The 22,546-nt window shown below is 42.9% G+C and overlaps 2 protein-coding genes across 6 annotated transcripts in view; both read left to right on the top strand.

Annotated features, from left to right (window-relative positions):
- The first annotated feature begins 2,214 nt into the window (after positions 1-2,214).
- On the top strand, positions 2,215-12,057 carry cant1a (calcium activated nucleotidase 1a). Of its 4 annotated transcripts, none has more exons than XM_042086870.1 (4): positions 2,215-2,395; positions 5,556-6,260; positions 8,555-8,758; positions 9,502-12,057. In XM_042086870.1, the coding sequence occupies exons 2-4, from the start codon at positions 5,579-5,581 to the stop codon at positions 9,870-9,872; spliced, it is 1,257 nt and encodes a 418-aa protein (XP_041942804.1). In that variant the 5' UTR covers positions 2,215-2,395; positions 5,556-5,578; the 3' UTR covers positions 9,873-12,057. The 4 variants fall into 4 exon arrangements, with proteins under 4 accessions (XP_041942804.1, XP_041942803.1, XP_041942806.1 ...); XM_042086869.1 differs by lacking the exon at positions 2,215-2,395 and adding an exon at positions 2,914-3,431; XM_042086872.1 differs by lacking the exon at positions 2,215-2,395 and adding an exon at positions 3,457-4,640.
- An 8,421-nt stretch (positions 12,058-20,478) lies between these two features.
- Positions 20,479-22,546, top strand: part of timp2b (TIMP metallopeptidase inhibitor 2b) — a 9,412-nt gene continuing 7,344 nt past the window's right edge. Inside the window, exons 1-2 of one of the 2 annotated variants that reach the window (XM_042086281.1) lie at positions 20,479-20,587; positions 20,701-20,885. In XM_042086281.1, coding sequence (XP_041942215.1) covers positions 20,756-20,885 — 130 coding nt within the window. In that variant the 5' untranslated portion in view covers positions 20,479-20,587; positions 20,701-20,755. Of the gene's footprint in view, positions 20,886-22,546 lie in introns of both variants that reach the window. The other variant, XM_042086280.1, reaches the window with a different exon arrangement.

The following is a 22,546-nucleotide window of genomic DNA, read 5'->3' as shown; positions in this document are numbered from 1 at the left end:
CTATCTGAAAGTCAAGTCTCATAATATATTGGAAGCCTGGAATCAAGATAAACTCATTGGGAACTTCATCTGGACCAACATTTTCAGAACATCAAAAAATCCTGCACCTCAGTTTATAAGCTACAGTGTAACTTTATTGATTAATAGTAACCTATATTTTGCCATACAGAAATTTGAAAATGAAGCCATCTGTTAGCCCTGAATGCACTGAACTGGCAACATCTAGGATCAGGTCTATATAGCCTAGCCTATAGGCCTACATGCTGGAGGTGCCCCAACTTTGGTCTCGTTATTCTACAGTCGTAGGATTCACAGTTCTAAATTTATCATCTTATTTCTGTTTTCTTATGATCTATTTCCCTCTTTGCCCTACTAAATAAGTCTTTAAATATATTTGAGGGCCAGGCTAGTTCTAGCCTAGCCTACTTAAGGTGGGCTGATAAAAAAATATTGGGTGACCAAAATTATGCAGACTTTTGTTGGATTCTAGGCCTATTTGTTTTTTCTCATTGCATTCAACCAAGGCACACAGAAAACTATGTAAAAATCTATATTCCAAGTAGCCTATAGTTTGTTTTACAACTGCTTACAACCAATTTCATTTTTTTGTATTTATTATTTTATGTTATTGTTATTTTGTTTTATAAACTCTACTGTATATACAAATCCAACTATTGTGCACACAAAATGCCTCATATCTCTCCTGGAAAATAAAATAATCTCAGATATCAAAATGTGTCTGTCTGTACCATAGACTGTATACAGTCTATGGTCTGGATCAGCTTGCTACCAACATCGGCCTACTACATCATAGACTGTATAAAATACATACCGCTTAGCACTGCATGTTTGAGGCTGCACAACCTATGGGTAGCCCTGGAAGCAAATGTAATTTGCTGCCGCTAGGGTGCGTCTAGATTTCTAGGCTAGTCTATGGGCTGACTCAGAGTCCTGCACGGGTCCAATTTTTTAAATCCGCACCCACCCGTACCCGTCATGTTTAAAACCGCATCCGACCCGTTTTCCGACACCAGAGCTAGTTAAAATCCGTACCCGACCCGACCCGCATTAAATAAAACTGACACCCGACCCGTACCCGAGTTTAACAGACACGTTTAAGCAACTAATAACACAACCATTAACATTGCAGATCCAACTTCAGCTGAAGTTGACAGGCATATCCTACATGATGTATTGTGGTAGCCTGCGCTACTTTTCAACACCCGAGTGATAACATTTGACCACTTTTCAAGCAGATGCGTCTACAAGGCTATCGCCACGCAAATGCCTAATTTAGAATTCAAACACGGCCTTGCACACACAACTTATTAACAGCAGTAGTAGGCTAGCCTACATTAAATGAAAGAATGATTCGGTCATAACCTACACCGGATTATGCATTAGCATGTGAAACTTTATGGAAATATGCATAAGATGTGTGACACTATAGGATAAATCTCGCTCGCTTGCAGGGATGTCAATCTCACAATCTAGGCAATATTGGGAATTAAGCGAGCATGCTCTCTCCACCATAACATGTCAAAAGAGTCATCTTTAGGCGTTTTTAATCAATGTGCAGCCACTTTGTTCTGAAAGACTGCAGGCAGATCCCGCGCATGTGATTTTTAAAAGTGAAAGTATAGGAGCCTGTTTTGGGAAGGCACATACGAAACGTGCATTTCAAATGCTTTTATCAACTTGAATTGCAGGCATATTATTTAGGATGTGTTACTATGTAGAAAATATTGTTACGTATGCACGTGATGTTTATGAAAGGCCAATTCCGACTTAGACCCGTGTCACCCCCGTGTCCGACCCGACCCGACCCGCATCCGACACAGTAGAATATTTTTCACCCGTTTCATCAAAATGTGCGGGTCACCCATCGGGTACCCGCGGGTACCCGAACCCGTGCAGGACTCTGGGCTGACTACCCTCCAAAAACATTCTTGACTTTGGTTGACAAGACACAATGTTGTCTCAAAAACTTGATATTTATTTAGGCACTTGTATATTTATTGAAAACGAATCTATATATGTATTATTATTCATAGGCATCATCACCTACTAGCGAAATTACTAGGCTACTTGCTTTTTGAGTGGCTGACCCAGAGCGGTAGATAAACAATCTTTTTCTATGGCTCTGGGCTGACCGATACGATACGATATGCGCAAAAGCTACGCAGCCATGTATACCGAGAACTCATTGACGTTGCATTGTCGTGTCAGCGCGAGAGGAAGTAACTCCATAGTGTACTGCCGTGTTGCCGTCAGTTGCCGTGTTGCAGGAAGAAGACCATCGAAAAGAGGGGCAATGGAGTGATAAATGCTCTTCACATCATCAGTAATTATATTTTCATAACACTGAAACGACACTTGGCGACAATTCGCTTGAGTAAGTATGTTTTGTTATGTAAGAGAGTGTCATGACAAACCTGAAAGAACATCTCAGTGCTGCTTCCTGAGGGGTCGCCTCATAGGCTACTCCTGGAAATGACATTGTTTTTTACAGGATTGCTTTGGTATAGTGATATGTCTCCTTTATGTAATAATGTGCTAATATGTACGTTTGAGATATCTATCAAATCTATCCTGTTTGTGACCATGATGCTGTTGCAAGTTACCATCGTTGTGCAGTGATCTCTTAGGTAAAAACACTCAATGGATCTAATTAAGTTAGCCTGCTAGTTTTCTGCAGGCATGAGCCATGGTCTTTTGAGGAAGAAAACCTTGAAGTTAGCTATCTGGATAATTGCTAGCATATGGAAACGGATCTAGGGAACCTTTACAGTCGTGTTGGTAGAACGTTGGACCTCATAAATCTGTCTCTCAAAAATCCCACTACTAACTGCAGATCATAGCTTGTTCTGTTATAATGGCCGTTGACCAACTTACCCTCTAGAAAAAGTTTTAGCATTATGTAGAGGGTAATGCTATTTGATCATTTTCTTGAGATGACCAACAGGACCAACTGGCTCTGCAGTCTCCCATTGATGCCAGTGTGTGCTGCTGAACTTACCTAGTGTCTGACACTTTCTTTAGGGGAGCTCTTTCTAAAAGAGCAATCACAGACACATCCAAGTGAATAGCAAGTTACACACTCCCTCATAGAGATGTTGTGCTTCTCAGTAGTATTCTTCTCCTGTCAGGAAAATGTAATCAATTATGTGAGTGAGTGTTTGTGTGAGTTCAGCTAATCTGATGTAGAAAGGTTGTTTTGTAATGCTGCATGAGTGGGGTGGTTCCTGCCTGTTGATATGGCCCTTTGGACTACAAGTTAGGTAATCAGTTGTAATCCTCCTGTGGAAGTTTGCACGGTTATTCAGTCTTGTCTGTGTGGTGAGAGACATATGTGTTTTCGGACTACAGTACCTTACACCTTCACAGTAAAATGCCTGTCAGTCAACGAGCGAGGAAGCAGAAGGACAAGGGTAAAAACTTTATTGTGTGTGTCTATCAGGAGTGGCTCTAGTCAGATGTGCAGCATGGAATAACTCAGTGGGCAGCAAGTCACCATTAGTCAGCTGTTTCTGGTAATCAGAACTGACTACTCTAGGTAGCCTGAATGTATAACAATGGTTTTGCAATTCCTAAGAGAGGAAACAAAGGAATTTAACCTGTATGTATGTATATATGTAGCCTACCCTAACTCCTTTATGTTCTCACAAAAGGGCCAAACATTTATTATCAATATACAGCAAAAGATAGACCATGGCTCATTCAGTGTATTGAGTTAAGAGAAATGAGTGAAAAGAAAGTTATTACAAATTCATTGTCTTCTGAACTAAATCATTGCTCAGACACTAAGCTATTTCCCAGTTTGTGCATGCATATTTCCTACCTTGAGTTATACAATAGATTCTACTACAGAACACTTGCTATATCTTAGACTCTTTAATCTCAAAGTAGAGTTATGGAGTAGGCTAGTAAATACATGTTATAAGCAGAACTGGAAACTGCAGTTTTTTGCAGAGATAGCCTGTAGATTATGTTTGAATTTTTAAAACAATTTTGTTTAGCCTGCTGTTATGGGTATGGTCTTCTTATCGTGGTGGAAGGTAGTCTGCTGCTAAATTAGGTTACTTAATGTTAAATTCAATTTGTTTGTGTAGCCTGGATGATTGTCTTTTAAATCCCTATCTGGCACACAGGTTCAGACCATGTGATCACTGGTCTTGGAAGTCTGTCTTCAGTGGTGGCTTGATGTAGGGTGATCCTCTCCATACTGTACCCAACTCTGTAGCAATAGTAACTCTGTAGCAACTCTGTAACTAAACCAGAGAATCAGCGAGCCAGCCATGTCCGTCGTCTTTTGGAGTCCTCATACATTTCCTACTTTACCTTTGGCCGCCTTCTTCCTCCTCTGTCCCTGTGCTCTGAGTCTTGAGTCCCTCCCACCTTCCACGTCGTCACACACACGTATACCCTCCCTCGGCTCACACCCCATTGTTACACACTGCTGCCTGCCTGGGTGGCAGACACCTGCTGTGCTGTCACACTCTGGTTCCGTGACTTCTCACGCTGGTGAAAGCTTTTCCCCGTTCTCTCCTCTCTTTCAGTGGTTCAGCTGGCGGGAGCAGAGGTATGTGACCAGAGGTCATCTTTTCCTTGTGATCCAGACGGCTATTGTTCTGCTATCTGTACGTGGGGGCGGATATCCGCTTTAAGATTCTCAGCACCTTTCTGTGAGAGACTGTAGAGTCAGAGTTGGAGCTGGTAGAGTGGGTTTTTTTCTATTATTTTATTATCGTTGTTCTGCACGGTAATGACAACTTGTCTGTCTTCAAGGTTGTGGTGTTTAGGCTAGGTTATGTGAAACCGTGGCTCTATCAGTCGAACAACCAGTTAACACTTCAGCCTGAACAGGTTAGATTGCTGTAGGTACTAGGTAGCACTAGGTGTGTTAAGAGTTCAAGAGCAGGTCTGGCCATGATTCAGCTAAGTGAAGCTCAAAGAGCGTGTGTGAGGGTTGAGATTATGTGTGGTCCACAGTGCAAAAGATAGGTGAGGGGTTGTTGAGTTTGGCTCTGGTTTTAGAAATAAAATCCTAAAGAGCTACAACTAACATCTTATGCATTGTCTGGTGTACATGGGTCAACTTAAACTAGTTAAACCAGTCAGTTAAACTTAAACCATCACTCAGAATTACCACAGTAAAGGTCAACACAGGCTAACTCTCCAACAGGATTTACCATTATCTAGTAGGAGTCAATGAACTCTTGAGTTTTAACTCTCTGGTGCCCTCTACCCTCTACCTTTCTCTCTCCCTCCCTCTCTCTCTCTCTCTCTCTCTCTCTCTCTCTCTCTCTCTCTCTCTCTCTCTCTCTCTCTCTCTCTCTCTCTCCCTAACTCCCTCTCTTTCTCTCTCCCTTTCTCTCTCTCTTTCTCACTCACTCTCTCTCCCCCTCTCTCTCCCTCCCTCCCTCTCTCTCTCTCTCTCTCTCTCTCTCTCTCTCTCTCTCTCTCTCTCTCTCTCTCTCTAACTCTCTCTCTTTCTCTCTCTCTCTCTCTCCCCCCCCCTCACTCTCTCTCCTCTCTCTCTCCCTCTCTCCCAGGTGATAGCACTGCTCACTCGCCCATGCCTGTGACAGCAGCAGGTTTCACGCAGCCGGAGCCCAAGCAGAATGAGCAGCGTGGCCCTCTGCGCATCTCCGTAGGGGGTCTTCCTGTCCTGGCCTCCATGACCAACACCCTGGACCCGCGCTTCCGCATTAAGTGGCGCGCGATCGTGCTGATGGGCGCGCTGCTGGCCCTCCTGCTGCTGCTCTACATGCAGCTGTCCCCAGGGGGCGCCAGCGGGGCCATGCACCACAGCCACGCCCGGGGCCCGCAGGGCTTCGGCCAGAAGGGCCCGCTGCTGGACGACCTGGGCGAGCGCTACAACGACACGTACCCGCTCACGGCCCCCGAACACACGACCGAGGGCACGCGCTACCGCATCGCCGTCATCGCCGACCTGGACACGGCGTCGCGGCAGGACGGCAAGAAGAACACCTGGGTCAGCTACCTGCGGCGGGGGCACCTGCTGATAAGCGAGGGCTCGGGCCGGCCGCACCTGAGCGTCCAGTGGGACGCGGAAAAGGTGGAGCTGCAGACGCACCTGTCGGAGAAGGGCCGCGGGATGGAGCTGTCCGAACTGACCGTGTTCAACGGGAGGCTCTACAGCGTGGATGACCGCACCGGCGTGGTCTACCACATCGATGGCAACAGGGCCGTGCCTTGGGTCATCTTGCCCGACGGGGACGGAAGTGTCTCCAAAGGTCTGTGGCAACACCTGTGACATGTTAACCCTGTCCAGATACTGTGTTTTTTGTATACTGTAAAGAATCAGAATCAGGTTTATCAGGCCAAGTGAGTTGGTACACACAAGTAATTTGGTTCCAGGCGATGGTCTCACTCTCGCAGTAGAGACAGTATAGACAATATACAATATAGACAATATACAAAATACAAGAAAATATACAATACACAGAGTACATTTTATACAGGTATATTTAGAAAATACTGATGAAAGTCATCTTTATCTCTTATCTGAAATTAGAATAGGTTTCTAGAAATAGACAATAGAATGGGCCAGCTGAAAGGTGTTGCTAGTGGCAGGGCTCCAGAGTGCGACCAAAATTTTTATGGGTGCGACTAAAATTGTCCTGGGTCGCACCTAATGTCAAGGTAATCTGCTGTCTCTCCACGAACTAAGTGTTTGTTCTCCTTTGACTAGTGGTGCATGGTGCACCAATACTGCAAAAGTATTGATACCCTGAACAATACCCTGAAATTAGAAACCTCACAATACCTAATTGTATTATATCGATATAGCCTACTTTTAAGAATGACAGTCGTGCGATTCCCGTAGCCTATGTGTCTTTTCTCCTCACACGCACGCAGCTATGCAGCTGTCGTGATCCGAGCCAGTAGCGATGTTGATTTGCTGACTTGCACCTCTCAAGTTTGTGTTGCTAACCTACCTAGGCTATGGAAGTTAGTTCATTTAGGCCTACTGTTACTGTTTTCCGAAATAAGCTACACAACCTATTGGCAAACGTTTACATCTTGAGAGAGTTCTAGGTAACTGTTCACAGGCACTCAATTAGACCTACACACCACCACTGTAATAACATTGAAGACAACTGTAATAGTTTAAAAAAATCAATATGAAGTATTCAAATGACTAAATATTTTTAGCTTTTAGTAATTATGCAGATCATACAATACAATACACTATTAACAAAATATAAAAAGTTTATGAACTCCAAAATATGAAATAGAAACATATGACAAGCCATCATTTTCCATGTGTGTGAGGAGGGTCGAGCAGAGACTAGGATCGCCACTGATGTGAATGATCACAGTATTCACTATTCAATATTACTGATGTCGTCAAGGTGGTGGAGGCCCCAAATCAAATCAACACGGTCATTCCTGGTCCATGCTCTAACAACAGCTCAGACACGGAATGTATATGGAGAGTGTAGAAATCTGGGGTATTTCTGTATGTATTCTGATGTGTTCATCTGTGTTACTTTTGTGTTACTTTTTGTGTGTAGTAGAGACGTGGAGAGGTACATGCCATTGTTTCACTCCCTAGTTCTAATCCTTAGGCGCCTGTGTGGCTGCACATAGGATTTACCATCAACAGGTCAGACTGCCATGTTCATGGCCGTAGTGATAGCATGGGCAGAATGAGATATCACCTTGTTATTCTGTTTTCAGGGCTAGTACTTTTCCTATTATTTTTGAGCTATGGCTGGTACCTTCCACGTTGGCATGATTTACGTTGATATGATTTTAGTATAACAGGCTTTGTCTCAGGTTTACTTCGAGACGGATCGAGGAAGCGACTCGGGGAGCATCTTATGCCAAGACGCTCAGCAGCAGCCCGCTTCTACTAACTACCACACCTGTTAGACTCTGTGCAGTTTTACTGTTTGAGACTTAGCCTGTGCTCGGTTAGTGAGTGTTGTACCATCTACAATAAATTCTTTTAATCACCGATCCTGATCCAGCCGTCAAGCTTTATTGACCATCTTCAGTACAGACATCAGAACTAAAACACAACGCAAAACGATCGTGAATCCAACAAGAGAAATAAAAAGGGGACCTTGAAATTGTGACGTTAAAGGTGCTGCGATGAAAAATTTGGGTGCACCTAAATGTTGTGCTGGTGCACCTAAATAAAAAAGTTAGACGCACCAGTGCAACCAATGCAACAAGCTAGTCTGGAGCCCTGAGTGGTCATGTGGTCAGTAGTTATATCTGTATCTACATGTGTGTATGTGTTTGTGTCTGTGTTAGGAAGTGTATTTTGAAATATGATTCAGCGTCTCATGTGATGTACTTATTACTGCCCCCTGTCTGTCCTCTCTGGGACTGGAGTTAGTATTGTTGAGCTTGCTCTTAATGACTCTCCTTAGCTGACTGTAGCCTGTGAGCTTGTGCCTGACTTGTAAGTCACTTTGAATAAGCATCTAGATCATATGGAAATGTCACATGAGTTCTCTCTGGGGTTATCAGTTCTTTGGGTGTAAGTGTGTCTTTGTTTTGCCATCACGTGCAGGCTTCAAGGCAGAGTGGCTGGCTGTGAAGGACGAGCAGCTGTACGTGGGGGGTCTGGGGAAGGAGTGGACCACCACCTCAGGAGAGTTTGTCAACAATGACCCCCAGTGGGTCAAGGTGGTCGGATTCCATGGTGACGTCCAGCATCAGAACTGGGTTCCCAAGTACCACCTTCTATGCTCTGCAGCAGGGATCCAGTCTCCAGGTGTGTGTTGGTGTGTGTGTTGTGTGTGTGTGTGTGTGTATGTGTGTGTGTGTTTGTCTGATCCCAACTACCACCTTCTACGCAGGGATCCAGCCTCCAGGTGTTGGTGTGTGTGTGTTGGTGTGTGTGTTGGTCTGTGTGTCTGTCTGATCCCAAGTACCACCTTCTACGCCCTGTTGCAGGGATCCAGCGTCCAGGTGTGTGTTGGTGTGTGGGTGTGTGTGTGTTTGTGTGTGTGTGTGTGTGTGTGTGTGTGTGTGTGTGTGTGTGTGTGTGTGTACGTGTGGCTGTCTGTCTGTCTGTCTGTCCGTCTGTCCCACAAAGTCATTGTCACCACAGTGTTGCCACAGATGAACGTGCTCACAGAGGTCACAGTGTTACAGACACTATGAATTTGACTCGGTGGCGATGTGAAATCGTTGTTACTCTGTGTCACCACCATTTCTCCTCAGTGCTATTTCGCAGAGGAATTTCTCCATCAGTCACTACCTATCCTACTGACGACAGTGAGTCTTGGTTGTGAAATGGCCATAACACCTCAGCCCTTAGTGGCTCATAATGACTCAACTCTGCACATTTTCACTCGTGTGTTACTGCAGTCACTTGCTTTCATCTTCCCCTTTTTCTCTTGTAATGGGTTTCCCACTTCCCTTTTCTCTTCCCCCCCGACACCCTTTGTTCTCCAGAACTTTTTCACTGACCCTGACTGACCCCATTGTGTCTGTCTCCTACGTCCCTCTTAGGTTATCTCATCCATGAGTCGGCGGCGTGGAGCGACTCGCTGCAGCGCTGGTTCTTCCTGCCGCGGCGGGCCAGCAACGAGCGCTACGAGGAGACGGCGGACGAACGGCGCGGCACCAACCTGCTGCTCAACTGCTCGCCGGACTTCCAGAACATTCTGGTGAGCCGCGTGGGCCCGCTGGAGCCGACGCACGGCTTCTCCTCGTTCAAGTTTGTGCCTAACACCGACGACCAGATCATCCTGGCGCTCAAGTCCGAAGAGGACGCCGGGAAGATCGCCACGTACATCCTGGCCTTCACGCTGGACGGACAGATCCTGCTGCCCGAGACCAAGATCGGAGACGTCAAGTACGAGGGGCTGGAGTTCATCTAAGGGCATCTAAGCCCGAACTCCAAAAACTGAAGTCCTCCCCTTCACGTCAGTTGTGCAGACAAACACTGCACGCCACCGAGATCCTCTCGGAGGAATGTTCCGAGAGGGGAACTCTGGTCCGAGTCGGCAGCCTGGCACCTAACCCACCACTCCTCATCTCATTCCCCACGGCTCGTCATCACCCCGCACCCACCCGTGGCATAGCCCCGTGCCAGTACAGAACAGAGGGCTGTCGCCACGACGCCAGCCTGCTCCATGGCCAACGCCACTCACCCACCCACCTACTCATTCACTCACACCACAACTCAACATAGAGGGCCGCCAAGAACACTAACCCTGTCCAACTGTCTGTAGTCGTTGTAACTGGTGGTGGTCACATGATTGGTTTTCCAGCTCCATGAGACTCCCTGTGTTCATGCGACCTTCTGAAGTCATGTGACCTGGGTGGCTAAGCCCAGTAGTACTGTACTGACTGACTTCTCATATTGAATGTAAGATTAGGAGATCACTCAGATTCTCTGAGCATACTGATGGGGGCACTGAAGTACCATGGTAATTCTGAATGCATTTTAAGTTTGTTTTTTATTGTTTTTTGTTTTGTTTTGTTTTTTCTTCATTTTTTTTTTTTTATTCCTGGTTGTTCTTATATTTAACATTATTTTTGAACTCTCTGTTGAACCCATGACTCCCTCTGATGCACACATACAGACTCATCACTATGCCAGATATGACTTTGGGTCAGTCGTTCTTATCACTGTATCTTATATATCTGGAAAGTTATTTGATTGGTGGCTACAGAAGAACCCCTGAAAAGAGAGACCATACACCCTGGCATCCTACAACTAGAGTGCGGTTTGGGCCGCAAATGTCTGTCCGAACCCGGCCCGCGTCCGACAGAATTGCGTCCGAACCCGACAGGCATTTTCATTTTTATGTCCGAACCCGACCCGAGCCCGACGCAGATGATGCCTCAGTTATTCCCATGCTAGTGATTAAACGCTCACGTTTTTGGATAGCCTGTCTTTAGCCCATTAAACGGAACAAACAACAAATGGAATTCTTGTCTACAGAATCAGATGAGCGTGCACACACACAGGTCACACACAGCGCACATAACAAGAGGCCCAAGCAAGTAGAATTGGTCTTGAAATGAACTGCAACAGTCTTTGAAACTACAGTCCCTCTGTCACTGATCCATACGCAGCATCAACGTTAATTGGGACAACTCGGATATCCTCCTCCAGTTGAACGAGACGACCTTAGCCTACCGGTAGCCTATGTCTTTACCACAGTAGCCTATGCAACGCAAATAGGACTGCCTTAACATAGTAGGCCAAGACTTAATTTGCTTAGTTTTCTTTGGTCTTAAAATGTCTTGATAGGCTAACAACTTTTTTTAACGTTACCCAAGACGTGCCGCCTGAAATACACATGCGTTGTCACGGCGAAATCTTGCATACAGGAAGAAAGTTGTTAGGTCTTTTTTACATGTTATTTTATTCTCAAAAAACAAACGTTTGCATCATGTAGCCTAAAGCAGATCTGTTGGTTACCCAACATAATAAGCTATTTTAAATGTAAAACTTCCAATTCATATCGCCGCCATGTGTCCGAACCCGACGACAATTTCTAAATATTTGTCCGAACCCGACCTGACCCGTCGGGCTCGGGTCGGGTAGCCACACTACCTACAACTACGTATTTGAGAATCTGGCCCATTTCTTTAGGTCCCACAAAAACCCTTCAGAGGCTCTACCAAAGACCCATTTATTTCCGAAAGTGTCTAGTGAAATGATTTTCTTCACCATTTTCTGCTGTCTACTGCTTTCTTTTGTCCACCATGAAACAGAGTTGTTATGAAGAGCGTCAACGGTGATGGAAAAAGGTCAAAAGGAAATTGTGTGTGCACAACTTATTTTATAATGTGTGTATTGACTTTTTTAAGCCTAATGAGTCATGGTGGACTGTTTGCTGTTCCTTTTCCCAGACGTGTAACCTGTGCCATAATTACTGTTGTTCCTTAACACCAGATTTCCCATGTTTGTGTTTTTCCATTTAATCCAGATTCAAAATTTAGATGAAGTGTAATACATGTTCAATTTGAAACTCATGTATGAGAGGGAAAAAAAACATTTAGTTGATTCAATTAATGAGTAGCTCAATAAATACAGAAAAGAGCCACTGATATGGCAAGCAAGTGTTGGATTTCTTATGATGGCCCAGTGCCACATACCAACCAGTAGAGCACCATTGCACCCTCTCATATGATATGATGCTGGTACTTATAGCACGTATTTCTCAAGAATAAACAAGTAGACGTGTTGGTATAATCATCAAAGAGTTGATTTATGTCAGTAATTCCATTCAAAAAGTAAAACTTGTATATTATATTTATTCATTACACACAGACTGAAATATTTCAATTTTAATGTTTATTTATTTTAATTTTGATGATTATAACGGACAACTAATGAAAATCCCAAATTCAATATCTCAGAAAATTAGAATATTGTGAAAAGGTTCAATATTGAAGACACCTCTAATCAGCTAATTAACTCAAAACACCTGCAAAGGCCTTTAAATGGTCTCTCAGTCTAGTTCTGTAGGCTACACAATCATGGGAAGACTGCTGACTTGACAGTTGTCCAAAAGACCCCCCCCCCACACACACACACACACACACAGTACTCATGCCTGCAGTGTAGTTCGCCCACAGAACTCATGAACTAATAAGCATGCATTTTACTCTATTCGTGCTAGAGAGCCTCCTAGGAATTCTGCTTCCTTCTTGAGTGTAATGATTGTAATGACCTACAGACCCTTAGATGCTTCTTGAGTGTAATGATTGTAATGACCTTACAGACCCTTAGATGCTTGAAAAGCAGTGCACCAAACACCCTAGCATATTTCAGTTTCTGAATTTGCCATTAGTAACGCACTATTCTCTCCACCCTCACCTGAGCTATGGGAGACTTCCAGCTATTCCATCCTCTTGGGTTATATATCTATACGGTTAGGTAATGTCTATCTATATAATGTAATTTAATATTGATAAAAGTCTTCTGATGGTTGAGACTGGTCCCATACAGAGACTGAGCACGGTGAGGGTGAGCACTGCTGTCAGCCTACTAAATAAACTACTAAATACAGTAGCCTGGTCAAATCAGTTCCTATCGCAGGTGACTTTGTAGTTCTTCAGAGCCCTATTTTCACTACCCCTGCTGCCACAGTACCACGTCCATTACGGACACTATCATCACGATTACCACTGGCACCTCCAGCTATGTTGGGCAAGAGGGTCAAAATAAGCATGCTATGTTTAGTAGACACTATCACGCAAAGACACACTTCCATTCACAGACACACCGTGACTATCACTGTCAATAAACGATCAATCATAATCTCCAAAAGGCAGATGTTTCTCCACTCCTTCAGAATCAGAATAGGTGAATAACAGACCCAAGACTTCATCACACGTGAACTTTTCAATATTTGTTGAATTTATGCTTCAATTTGTGCTGAACTATGGCCTGCACCGCTTCCGCATCAATACAAATACCGAATTTGGGCTTGAATTGAAGCACTGGATGTCTGGCAACTAGTGGTGGAGAGTGATAGAGAAATGGAGAGAAATCACCTCCTCTTACTTATAGTATTCATCTCCTGGTCCTTGTCTTTCTCCTTCTGTTATTTCACTGGGACCTGCTGACCTTCTCAAAGTAAATAGTAACACTAAAACAAGGGGCTACATTAAGATTCTGGGAGGAACAGATCAGGCAGTCTGCCGAGAGAACAATGGTTAACAGAGAACAATATCAACATTTTAGAGTGGCCCAGCCAGAGTACAGACCTCAATCTGTCAAAAAAGTGAGCACAAGACCAGAGTGATGGCAAAGAATCGTTTCTGCCTCAAAACCCGTATTTGTTGCTAAAAAGATGCGGTCTAGAATCATTGTGGAGACATGGAAAAGCTTGGTAGGTAGGCTATTACAAAAAGGTCACACAAGTCTGTGGTGGGGTCTGGGGAACCCCCAAACATAATTTCAATACATATCCTGCCATGCAAAAATAGTCTTAAAAATCACAAGTCATTAGTTAAGTCAGTCAATTAGGGTATTCCAAACTTTTGACGGACATAGCGGACATAGGCATGGACCCCCACCCCGAGTTAAGATAAGGGGTCATTTTAAAAAAGGGTCATGACCCTTTAAATAATGACTTCAGGTGAGTGAAGCAACTTCACGTAGAGGCTTGGGATTCAGGGCCCCCTGAGCTCTTGGGCCCAGTAGGCCCATTCAGTACTCCACCTTTCGCTATTTGGTGGATTTTTGCCTGTAAAAACTTCACCTTCTCTTGATTATCTCAGTTTAATTCCACTTGGCTGAAACTGTGGTGCTACATTTAGAAGTACAATTAGACTACCCAGTCAGTTTATCTTTACCATGTGCAAGTTAAAACTAATACATTACACAATATACAAAAATTTTGACAGCCTATTTTATAACCATGCAGTAGAAACCAGACTCTACCACCAACATCTTTGCAAGCACAATTTCGTTGCTTCAGCTCTGCCATGAAAAATTTGTTTGTCTTACAAGTTTACACCGAATAGGGTAGCCTAAATGTTTCCCAGACAGCAACAATCTTAGCCCTCCTGACCAGCAGCAGCCTAAAAATACAGTGCATTACATGTTCATAATAAATAAGGGTCTATACTGTTAAGAAGCCTAATAGCTTGGTGAAAAAAGGAGTCTGCTGGTCTTTGCTCTCAGACTGCAGTAGCGCTTGCCAAAGGGAAGCGGCTGGAAAAGGTTGCTGTTAGGGTGGCTGGGGTCCTTGACAATCCTTGGGGCCTTCTTCTTGCACCTCTGCTGAAACAGGTCTGCTATAGGTGTAAGCTCACAGCCGCAGATTTTCTGAGCAGTTTTGACTAATCTTTGTATTGCTCTGCGGCTGTTTGCAGTGCAGTTGCCATACCAGGAGGTGATGGCCCCTGTGAGGACACTTTCAATTATGCCCCGGTAAAAGGCACAGAGAACATTGGGGCCCATCCCATATTTCCTCAGACACCTAAGGGGGAACAGGCATTGATGGGCCTCCCCCACTATTCCTGTAGTGTGTAGTCCCAGGTGAGGTCATTGGTGATGTTGATCCCAAGGAACCTAAAACTGCTCGCCCTTTCCACAGCATTCCCCTGAATCATCAGGGGAGCCAGTTCAGCTCTCTTCCTCTTCCTAAAGTCCACCACCAGCTCTTTTTGTTTTTGCCACATTTAGTGACAAGTTGTTTTCCTGACACCATTGTACCAGATTCTCCACTTCCTCCCTGTACACCGACTCGTCCCCTCTAATCTGGCCCACTTGGTGTCGTCAGCAAACTTGATAATGAGGTTGTGAGGTGTGATGGTGTGCAGTCAGATGTGTACAGTGAGTAAAGAGGAGGGCTGAGCACACAGGCGCTCTGGTACTCAGGGTTAGGGAGAGCGGAGGTGATGGACCCCATCCTAACCACCTGGCGGCGGTTACTTAGGAAGTCCAGGATGAGATTGCAGAGGTCAGGTGGAAAACCAAGGCTGCTGAGTTTTGTGACCAGTCTTGAGGAGATTATTGTGTTGAATGCCGAGCTATAGTCAATGAAAAGCATTCTGACATATAAAATACTGTAACAGCAACAACAACAGCAAATTATTTGGGAAAAATCACTACTTTTTAGATTCAATATTGCTTACTACATGTGTATTTCAACATGTAGTTTCACATGTTGAAATACACAACTCTCAGTAGATGGCTTTCACTCTTTTATGGAAATATACATGAAGCCCAGGTTTTGAGCAACAGTGTACATGATGTATCCAAAACGTCATATTATGACAAAAGTGTTTGTAATGAGGTTAATGTTTGCTTTAGAAATGTGTTCATGACATTTTGAATGTATGTCATTTTGCTGAAGATGTTAGGCATTTTGCATTTTATGTGAGCAATTGCAGGTTTTGTGCGTAGAGTTTTGAAAAATAGACAGAGTTTTGAAAATATGTTTAAACAGCTGTACAAAACTGTAAGACCTGTCTATTTAAAGATTCAGCAGTCAACACAAGAACAATAAACAATAACTTGCCGTTTTTATGCAAAAGGGGGACACAACAGAACAGAAAGAAGGGCCTTCACAAGAAGTCAAGACAAGCAGTGAGTTTGGGGTCTTCCTAAGTAAGAGACAGTGAACTTATGAGCCAGATATAGGTCCCTATAAATACTCTTTGCAAATGAATGCAAATGTATAGATAATTTATCTACAGTCTCTCCTTGATATCCTTGTTAGGTTACACCTCTTCTCTCTTTCTTTCTCTGTCTCTCTCCCAGTTGCTGTCACACACACAAACACACACACACACACACACACACACACACACACACACACACACACCACACACACACACACACACACACACACACACACACACACACACACAAACACACACATACAAGTTGTTTTGGTATGTCACCCCATCATGGGGATGCATCTCGGCAGCAGTCCCTGGAAGGCTTGTAAAGGTAGTTTAAGCAATGAATTCAGCAAAATATATGGAAATCCTGGAGGACAATCTAGTTCAGTCAGTAAGAGATCTACGCTGAGAAGATTTACTTTCCAGCAAGACAATGACCCGAAGCATACAGCGAAATCACAGAAATGGTTTAAAGAAAACAAGGTGAATGTTCTTGGGTGACCTCAATCCTAGAGAATGTGTGGCTGGACCTGAAAAGGGTTGTTCACACCCAATGACAAAACTTGAACATTTTTGCAAAGACAAATTAAGTTATTGTAATATACAGATGTACAAGCCTAATTGAGACCAATCCAGATTCTTACAACACTTACAGAGAAATCGAAAGCAAAATGTGTCAAGGTCTTTTCCCTGAATTTGACGTCAAATCATTCTTCCAAGGAATGGAGTTCCAAGCATTTCAGAAACTCCTCCTATCTGCACAGGGGGCAACAGTTATCTTGAGAACACTGAACCGGTATATTCCCCAACAGATTAAGAACACCAGTTGCCTCATGCCAGCTGTCTCCTGGTAGACTACCCCCCCCCCCCCCCCCCCACACACACACACCATTCCACTCCAGTTCCCATAAACATCAAAACTTCAGAGGGCAGAAAATCTCTCCATTCTACCAGCAGCGCAAATGCCTGTTCTTGGTATCCTCTAAAGGTTTTGCTGTTTTATTTATGCAGTTTTATTTTGCATATATATGTCTATGGATGGATTTTGATGTTTGAATATCACAGCACAGAGCAGTGATGGAGATTGTGGAATTATTTGTTTTCCATGAAAGCAGACCAGATTTGATATGCATGAATAGAGTCAGCTGCTTTCCCAAATTCCTGAAACTGATATGACTTGAAATCCTGTTTATCCCCTGCCCCAGTACATCATTTTTTATCTGTTTAAATGGAGACAGACAGGGTGTGTTCATCTACAGATAAGCAGGAAGGCTCATACTCTCAGACAGTGCTACAGAAGCGTGTGACAAGTCCTGATTTGTGTTTTACAGTCCGTGTCCACATAGCTGTCTAGGAATGTATTGTGTTTATGACACAGTGGTATAACAATGAGAACCAAAAGATCTATGTTTTACATTTGTTTAGACCTATCACTTCTATCTAGTCTATCACTGTGAAATGTTTTAGATATTTAATGGGCAGTGTTGTGGTTAAATTGCTTGTATTTGATGTCTTGTACTGCTTCTACACAAGTCTGTTTTAGATTGTAAAAGGGCAAATTGTGTTCTCATTTATTATATTATGCACCCGTGTATGATTCTATTAAATAATGCATGACTTGGAGACCCAAGTTTTTCCCAGCCTGTGCCAAGTATTTTTCCAGTTGTAGGGTGTTGTTTATGGAAATATTAGAAGGAAAGCCAAAGCACCTGCAGGATCTACTAAGGAATGTTTTATCCGACAGAGCACCGTGAGAACTAGATGAAAGTAAACTCCAGACAACACACAACCTGTAGCAAGAGAATGACACTATTCTGAATTCTATTACTGTACTTCAGTTGTGGTATGTGTGCATGCGTATATTATCCTCATGGTATTCATTTGAGGTCATTTGAGCATGTTGAGCATGTTGCGTAAAACTGTAAATTTCCCTGAAAGTGAATGAGAATGGTTGCAGACATGGTACTCATGGTCTGTAATTGCGTCATCTGGTTGTCATTCAAGCCGGAAACACATAACAGTGGGACGTGAGATGCCACTGGTCCTGATGAAAGACTGGAAAGTGATGTGTAACCACCTGCTGTGAGTCATTGATTTACTAGTCACTTGTCAGACTCACCAAAAGAATTTCTGGACAAACACTTAAAGTCTGGAAAGTTATACTTCTGGCTGACCAATATGAAGTCAGAGCCATATAATTGGTCGACACCCCCGGGGTACACCTACACATCCTTGTGCTCATACAGCCAAATTCTTGTGAATGAAAACACACACCCTGATAATTGTTTTTCTACTACATGCTGGGGAAAAAATGTTAGTGGAAGTTTCTTGACCAAAGAAGGGATAATCTGCGGTCTCTTTTAGGGAGTCACGTAAATTGTTTATCATTGTTCGCGCATTTAACAATGATTCATGCAGTTACTTTCTCCATGCATGACTTACATTTGATGTGAAATTATGGAACAAATACTATCACTGTGAAAAGGTTTCCGGTAAGATCCTTCAATTGCCACACCCAGATAAGACTTACAGAAAGTACAAAAAAAAGTACAATAACTCGTCCCTTCAAAATTAGCATTCAAAATTCATCAGCATCTAAAACAGTTAACAATATATAAAACAACAACAATAAACAATATAGAATCATTAAAACTAATTTCTAGCAAACATTGTGCCCTAATTTGAATGATGGGCAAAGTCGTCCAGGCAATGGGCTGCGTCTCATGAATTCAAACCATTGTGTAGCGTGTGGGTCCACTGAGTTAGTGCCTAAGGTTTTCCTCATCATATCAAATTAGGAAATTAGTTATTACATAAGATGTAATTAGACTGCAATTTACCAATTTACCGACATTTAAATTAGGGCTCAATGTTTTATATCCATTTACTTTATGATGATTCATTTAAACTGCCAGGATCAGCTGGAGATAGTATAGATAGTAGTAATCTTTGTTTAAACAAGTAAGCCTGACTATTTCATCAGAGAAGATTTCATCAAAGGCCTATATTTCCATATTTCATAGGCATATTTCTCATGAAAACAAGATCATTATTCCACACTATATTTCTGTATTAGTGCGGTGGTATAAAAACAAGATCATTATTCCACACTATATTTCTGTATTAGTGCAGTGGTATATAAAAAACACTATATTTCTGTATTAGTGCGGTGGTATAAAAACAAGATCATTATTCCACAATATATTTCTGTATTAGTGCGGAAAGGTTTAGGGATCTGTGATGCCACTGCACTGCACTGTCACAGACTGGTGCTTCTCAGGAGTGGGGCAAGCAGTGCATATGGAAGGAGTCCTCTGAACCGCATGGAACATTCAATTATTCTTTTTGATAAATGTGAAAAAGGTGTTTTTATTAATGCAAATAATCATTTATATTTTGTGTGCTCCCAAATTAAGTTTATTGCCTTAAAGATTAAAGGTTGGAGGTACGGATGTCTAGTTTTGTCCCTTTGTGCGTCATGTTTGTGTTGGCAAAATCATTTACAGGACGACAATCAACCAACCAAGCCGATAAAGTGGCCTTTTTAATGGGCCTATTCCTGGTGTGTGCTTTGCATCACATCAGCCTGCTGTTTTAAGGCAGAGTTTGTTGGGGAGAAAAGCTATATGGGCAAGTTTCACTTATTGTTTTGGGACATGCAGGGAGGTGAAGAGCGTCTGAGGTGGATTGACACACCTGATGACTCCCGAGCACCAGGGTACGTCAGCATAGACACCTGTAATTATACCCTCTCCCCATCAAAACATATTGTGAAATGTGTTTTGATTAAATTGCAAATGGAAAGAACACTTAATGTGTGTGCATGTGTGATTCACACACCTCTGATACACTTTGAATTCTAACTAGAGGGGGGTCCTTACTTTGTCTGCATTTTATGAATCTCTTATCAGGCAAAATTTTCAAATGTGCTCAACCCACTCATTTAAAAAAATATTTGCCAAATCCTATACAAATCTTCATCTTCATATTAATTTGGACAGTCAGATGCATTACATGGACATGAACAGGACTGACCCTTTTGGTGGATAGCTTACAGGGACAAACATTCGAAGAGATTCACTCTAGTGCTTCAGTGAACACAGTGCTACTCCCATACTTCAGGTAAAACATAGAATGTATGGATATGATGAAACCCATTCATAGAGCGCACCATCAACAACATTATGTGAATGTGGATGCGTCCCCTGTGTGTATGAGCGCACGCGCGCCCCTAAAGTATTTCGGGAAGTTCAAAAGGCCTGTGGGGAAAAAAAAAACTTTTTAAAGGACATTTAGGAAAATGTCGTCATTTTACTCATACAGCGGACACAGGTCATGGCTGGAGGGCGGAGCTCGATCAGGCAAGCATAAAGCCCCACCGCTTGCAAATAGTTCATGCAGACTTCAGCACAGGGTGGAGTTCGTCAACGTCGCCAACGATGAATAGACTGCTGTAAATGCAAGTTAGTGCATGATCACATGTATGTTTTTTGAGGTTCGTAGAAGTGTAACAGATATTTTGACATCAACACTGAACAATTAAGCAGGACGTCGTTTGGTTCTAACTCAACGCAGAAATAGTTGTTTGTTCATTTTTTCACCAAACAGAGACCGGAGTAATTTAATCAGCACCATACAGGAGAATAAATCATATTTCTAAAATATGAATAATCTAAACAACAGTATTCTTGCTACGTTGGTCGTGCTGCTTTTATGGCGAGTGAAAGAAATCGCCGAAGCTTGCAGTTGCTCTCCGATGCATCCTCAACAGGCATTTTGTAACGCAGACGTCGGTAAGTCATGCACAAATTTCACTATCAACCACCTATTGAAACAAACACACATATGCCATACTTTCTATAGACTTTAGTTTGATATTTAAACTTTTGTCTCATTTAATATGCGTATTCATTTTGTTCATAACATATATGGATTGAACAAAAGCAAGTTTAATTGTCCTAATTCCAACCCAAACGGGTTGAATATTTCTGTGGTTAGGATTAGGTCTTCTTTGGAAGGAACAACCATTTTTCTTGCTACCGATTTTGGCTTGACTCACGGGAGAGGGTGGAGAGTCAATGTGTCATCTACCTAATTTCTGAAAGAAAAACTCATAAACCTCAAGCCACTGCTCTTTCCTTGAATTCCTATAGGCGCTGTTTAACATGAAGTAGGCTAAAGATAACAACCTCCACATTAGCAAGGACAACAGTTTCTGCACTTTGTGCAGAACTATTTGATTTTCGATAGTTTTCTAGTAGTTTTTTTTGTTCTTGACTGCATGAATCGTCAGCATCTGGAATACTATCGCACAGTGCTGCGCCTTTAGAGGCAAAGCTCCTCTGTCCTAAAGAGTTTTTACCAGGAGATTTCCTTTGTCGCATGATCTTCATCTTGTCTGCTACATTGTGATTTCAAACAAAAACTCGTTTCATACGTTACAGATATTTCAGGATAATTGTCAAAATAATCAGCAAGGTAGGGTGGGGGTGGTATACAGAGACAGAGAGTAGCCGAGGGTGTGCGTCATACAGTAGCCTATGCATATCTTTTCAGATGATTCAGCAGATGTGTTTATACTCTGCATGTTATAACAAGGTGATGGACAGAGACACTTGAAAGTCGAATGGTAATGACTGTACTATTGTTGCCGGGAACTATACCATAATTGTTGCAAAGGCTATTATTACAGGTTAACAGTTAAAACTACAATCAGGCCTGTCCTGGAGACACTAAATTCAAGTGTGAGCTAGAGAGAGAGGAGGATCTAGGGCAGAGGAGGGTTAGTCAGTGTCCCTGTAAATATAATTTCCATCTGCTTCCAGTTCTCTGCAAGCAGATGAAAATTTCCCCAGAAGTTGTGGTAGTTCTTTGTCCTTGTGAAAGCACTTTCATTCTCACCATCTCTTTATTGCCCTCCTCTCGATCTTATTTGTCTTTCTTTGTCTCAGGCAAGGCAGGTTTTAGATGATTTCCGTCCCGATATGCTCTATAGAAATGTCAGTATTTTTAGTCCTCTTTGATGAGCATAAGAACAGAGAGCTCATTTATGATGAAGGAAGCACATCAAAGGACAGGAGGGCTAGAGACTGATGGCTTGATGAGCTAAACAGAGATGGCTTGTGGGGTGCTGACTCATTGTCTGTAATGGGAGGATATGAACCCCAGACAGGTAGCTATTTTCTTCTAACACTCTAAATCACAATCAAAACAGGGTTGCTGAGCCTGGCGTCCACGTGTCCTTGTAGCCTCTCGGCCTCCAGAATGTCTGTTTATTTTGGTTTATTTGAACATTCATAGACCTTAGCTGGCTCCACACACAAACTTATGCTAATGCCAGACCTAACAGGGCTCAGTTTGTCCTGCCGAATTCCCATTAAAATGCTGCCTGGCTCTGTGGTGGACTCTTTCCGTCGTAGTTTCCTGAATGCCTCACAGCATTCCTCTTTTTTAC

Source organism: Alosa sapidissima, chromosome 3 (genome assembly GCF_018492685.1).
Source record: "Alosa sapidissima isolate fAloSap1 chromosome 3, fAloSap1.pri, whole genome shotgun sequence".
NCBI lineage: Eukaryota > Metazoa > Chordata > Actinopteri > Clupeiformes > Clupeidae > Alosa > Alosa sapidissima.
The sequence above is the reverse complement of the archived record's forward strand: the minus strand, read 5'-3'. Positions and strand labels throughout refer to the sequence as shown.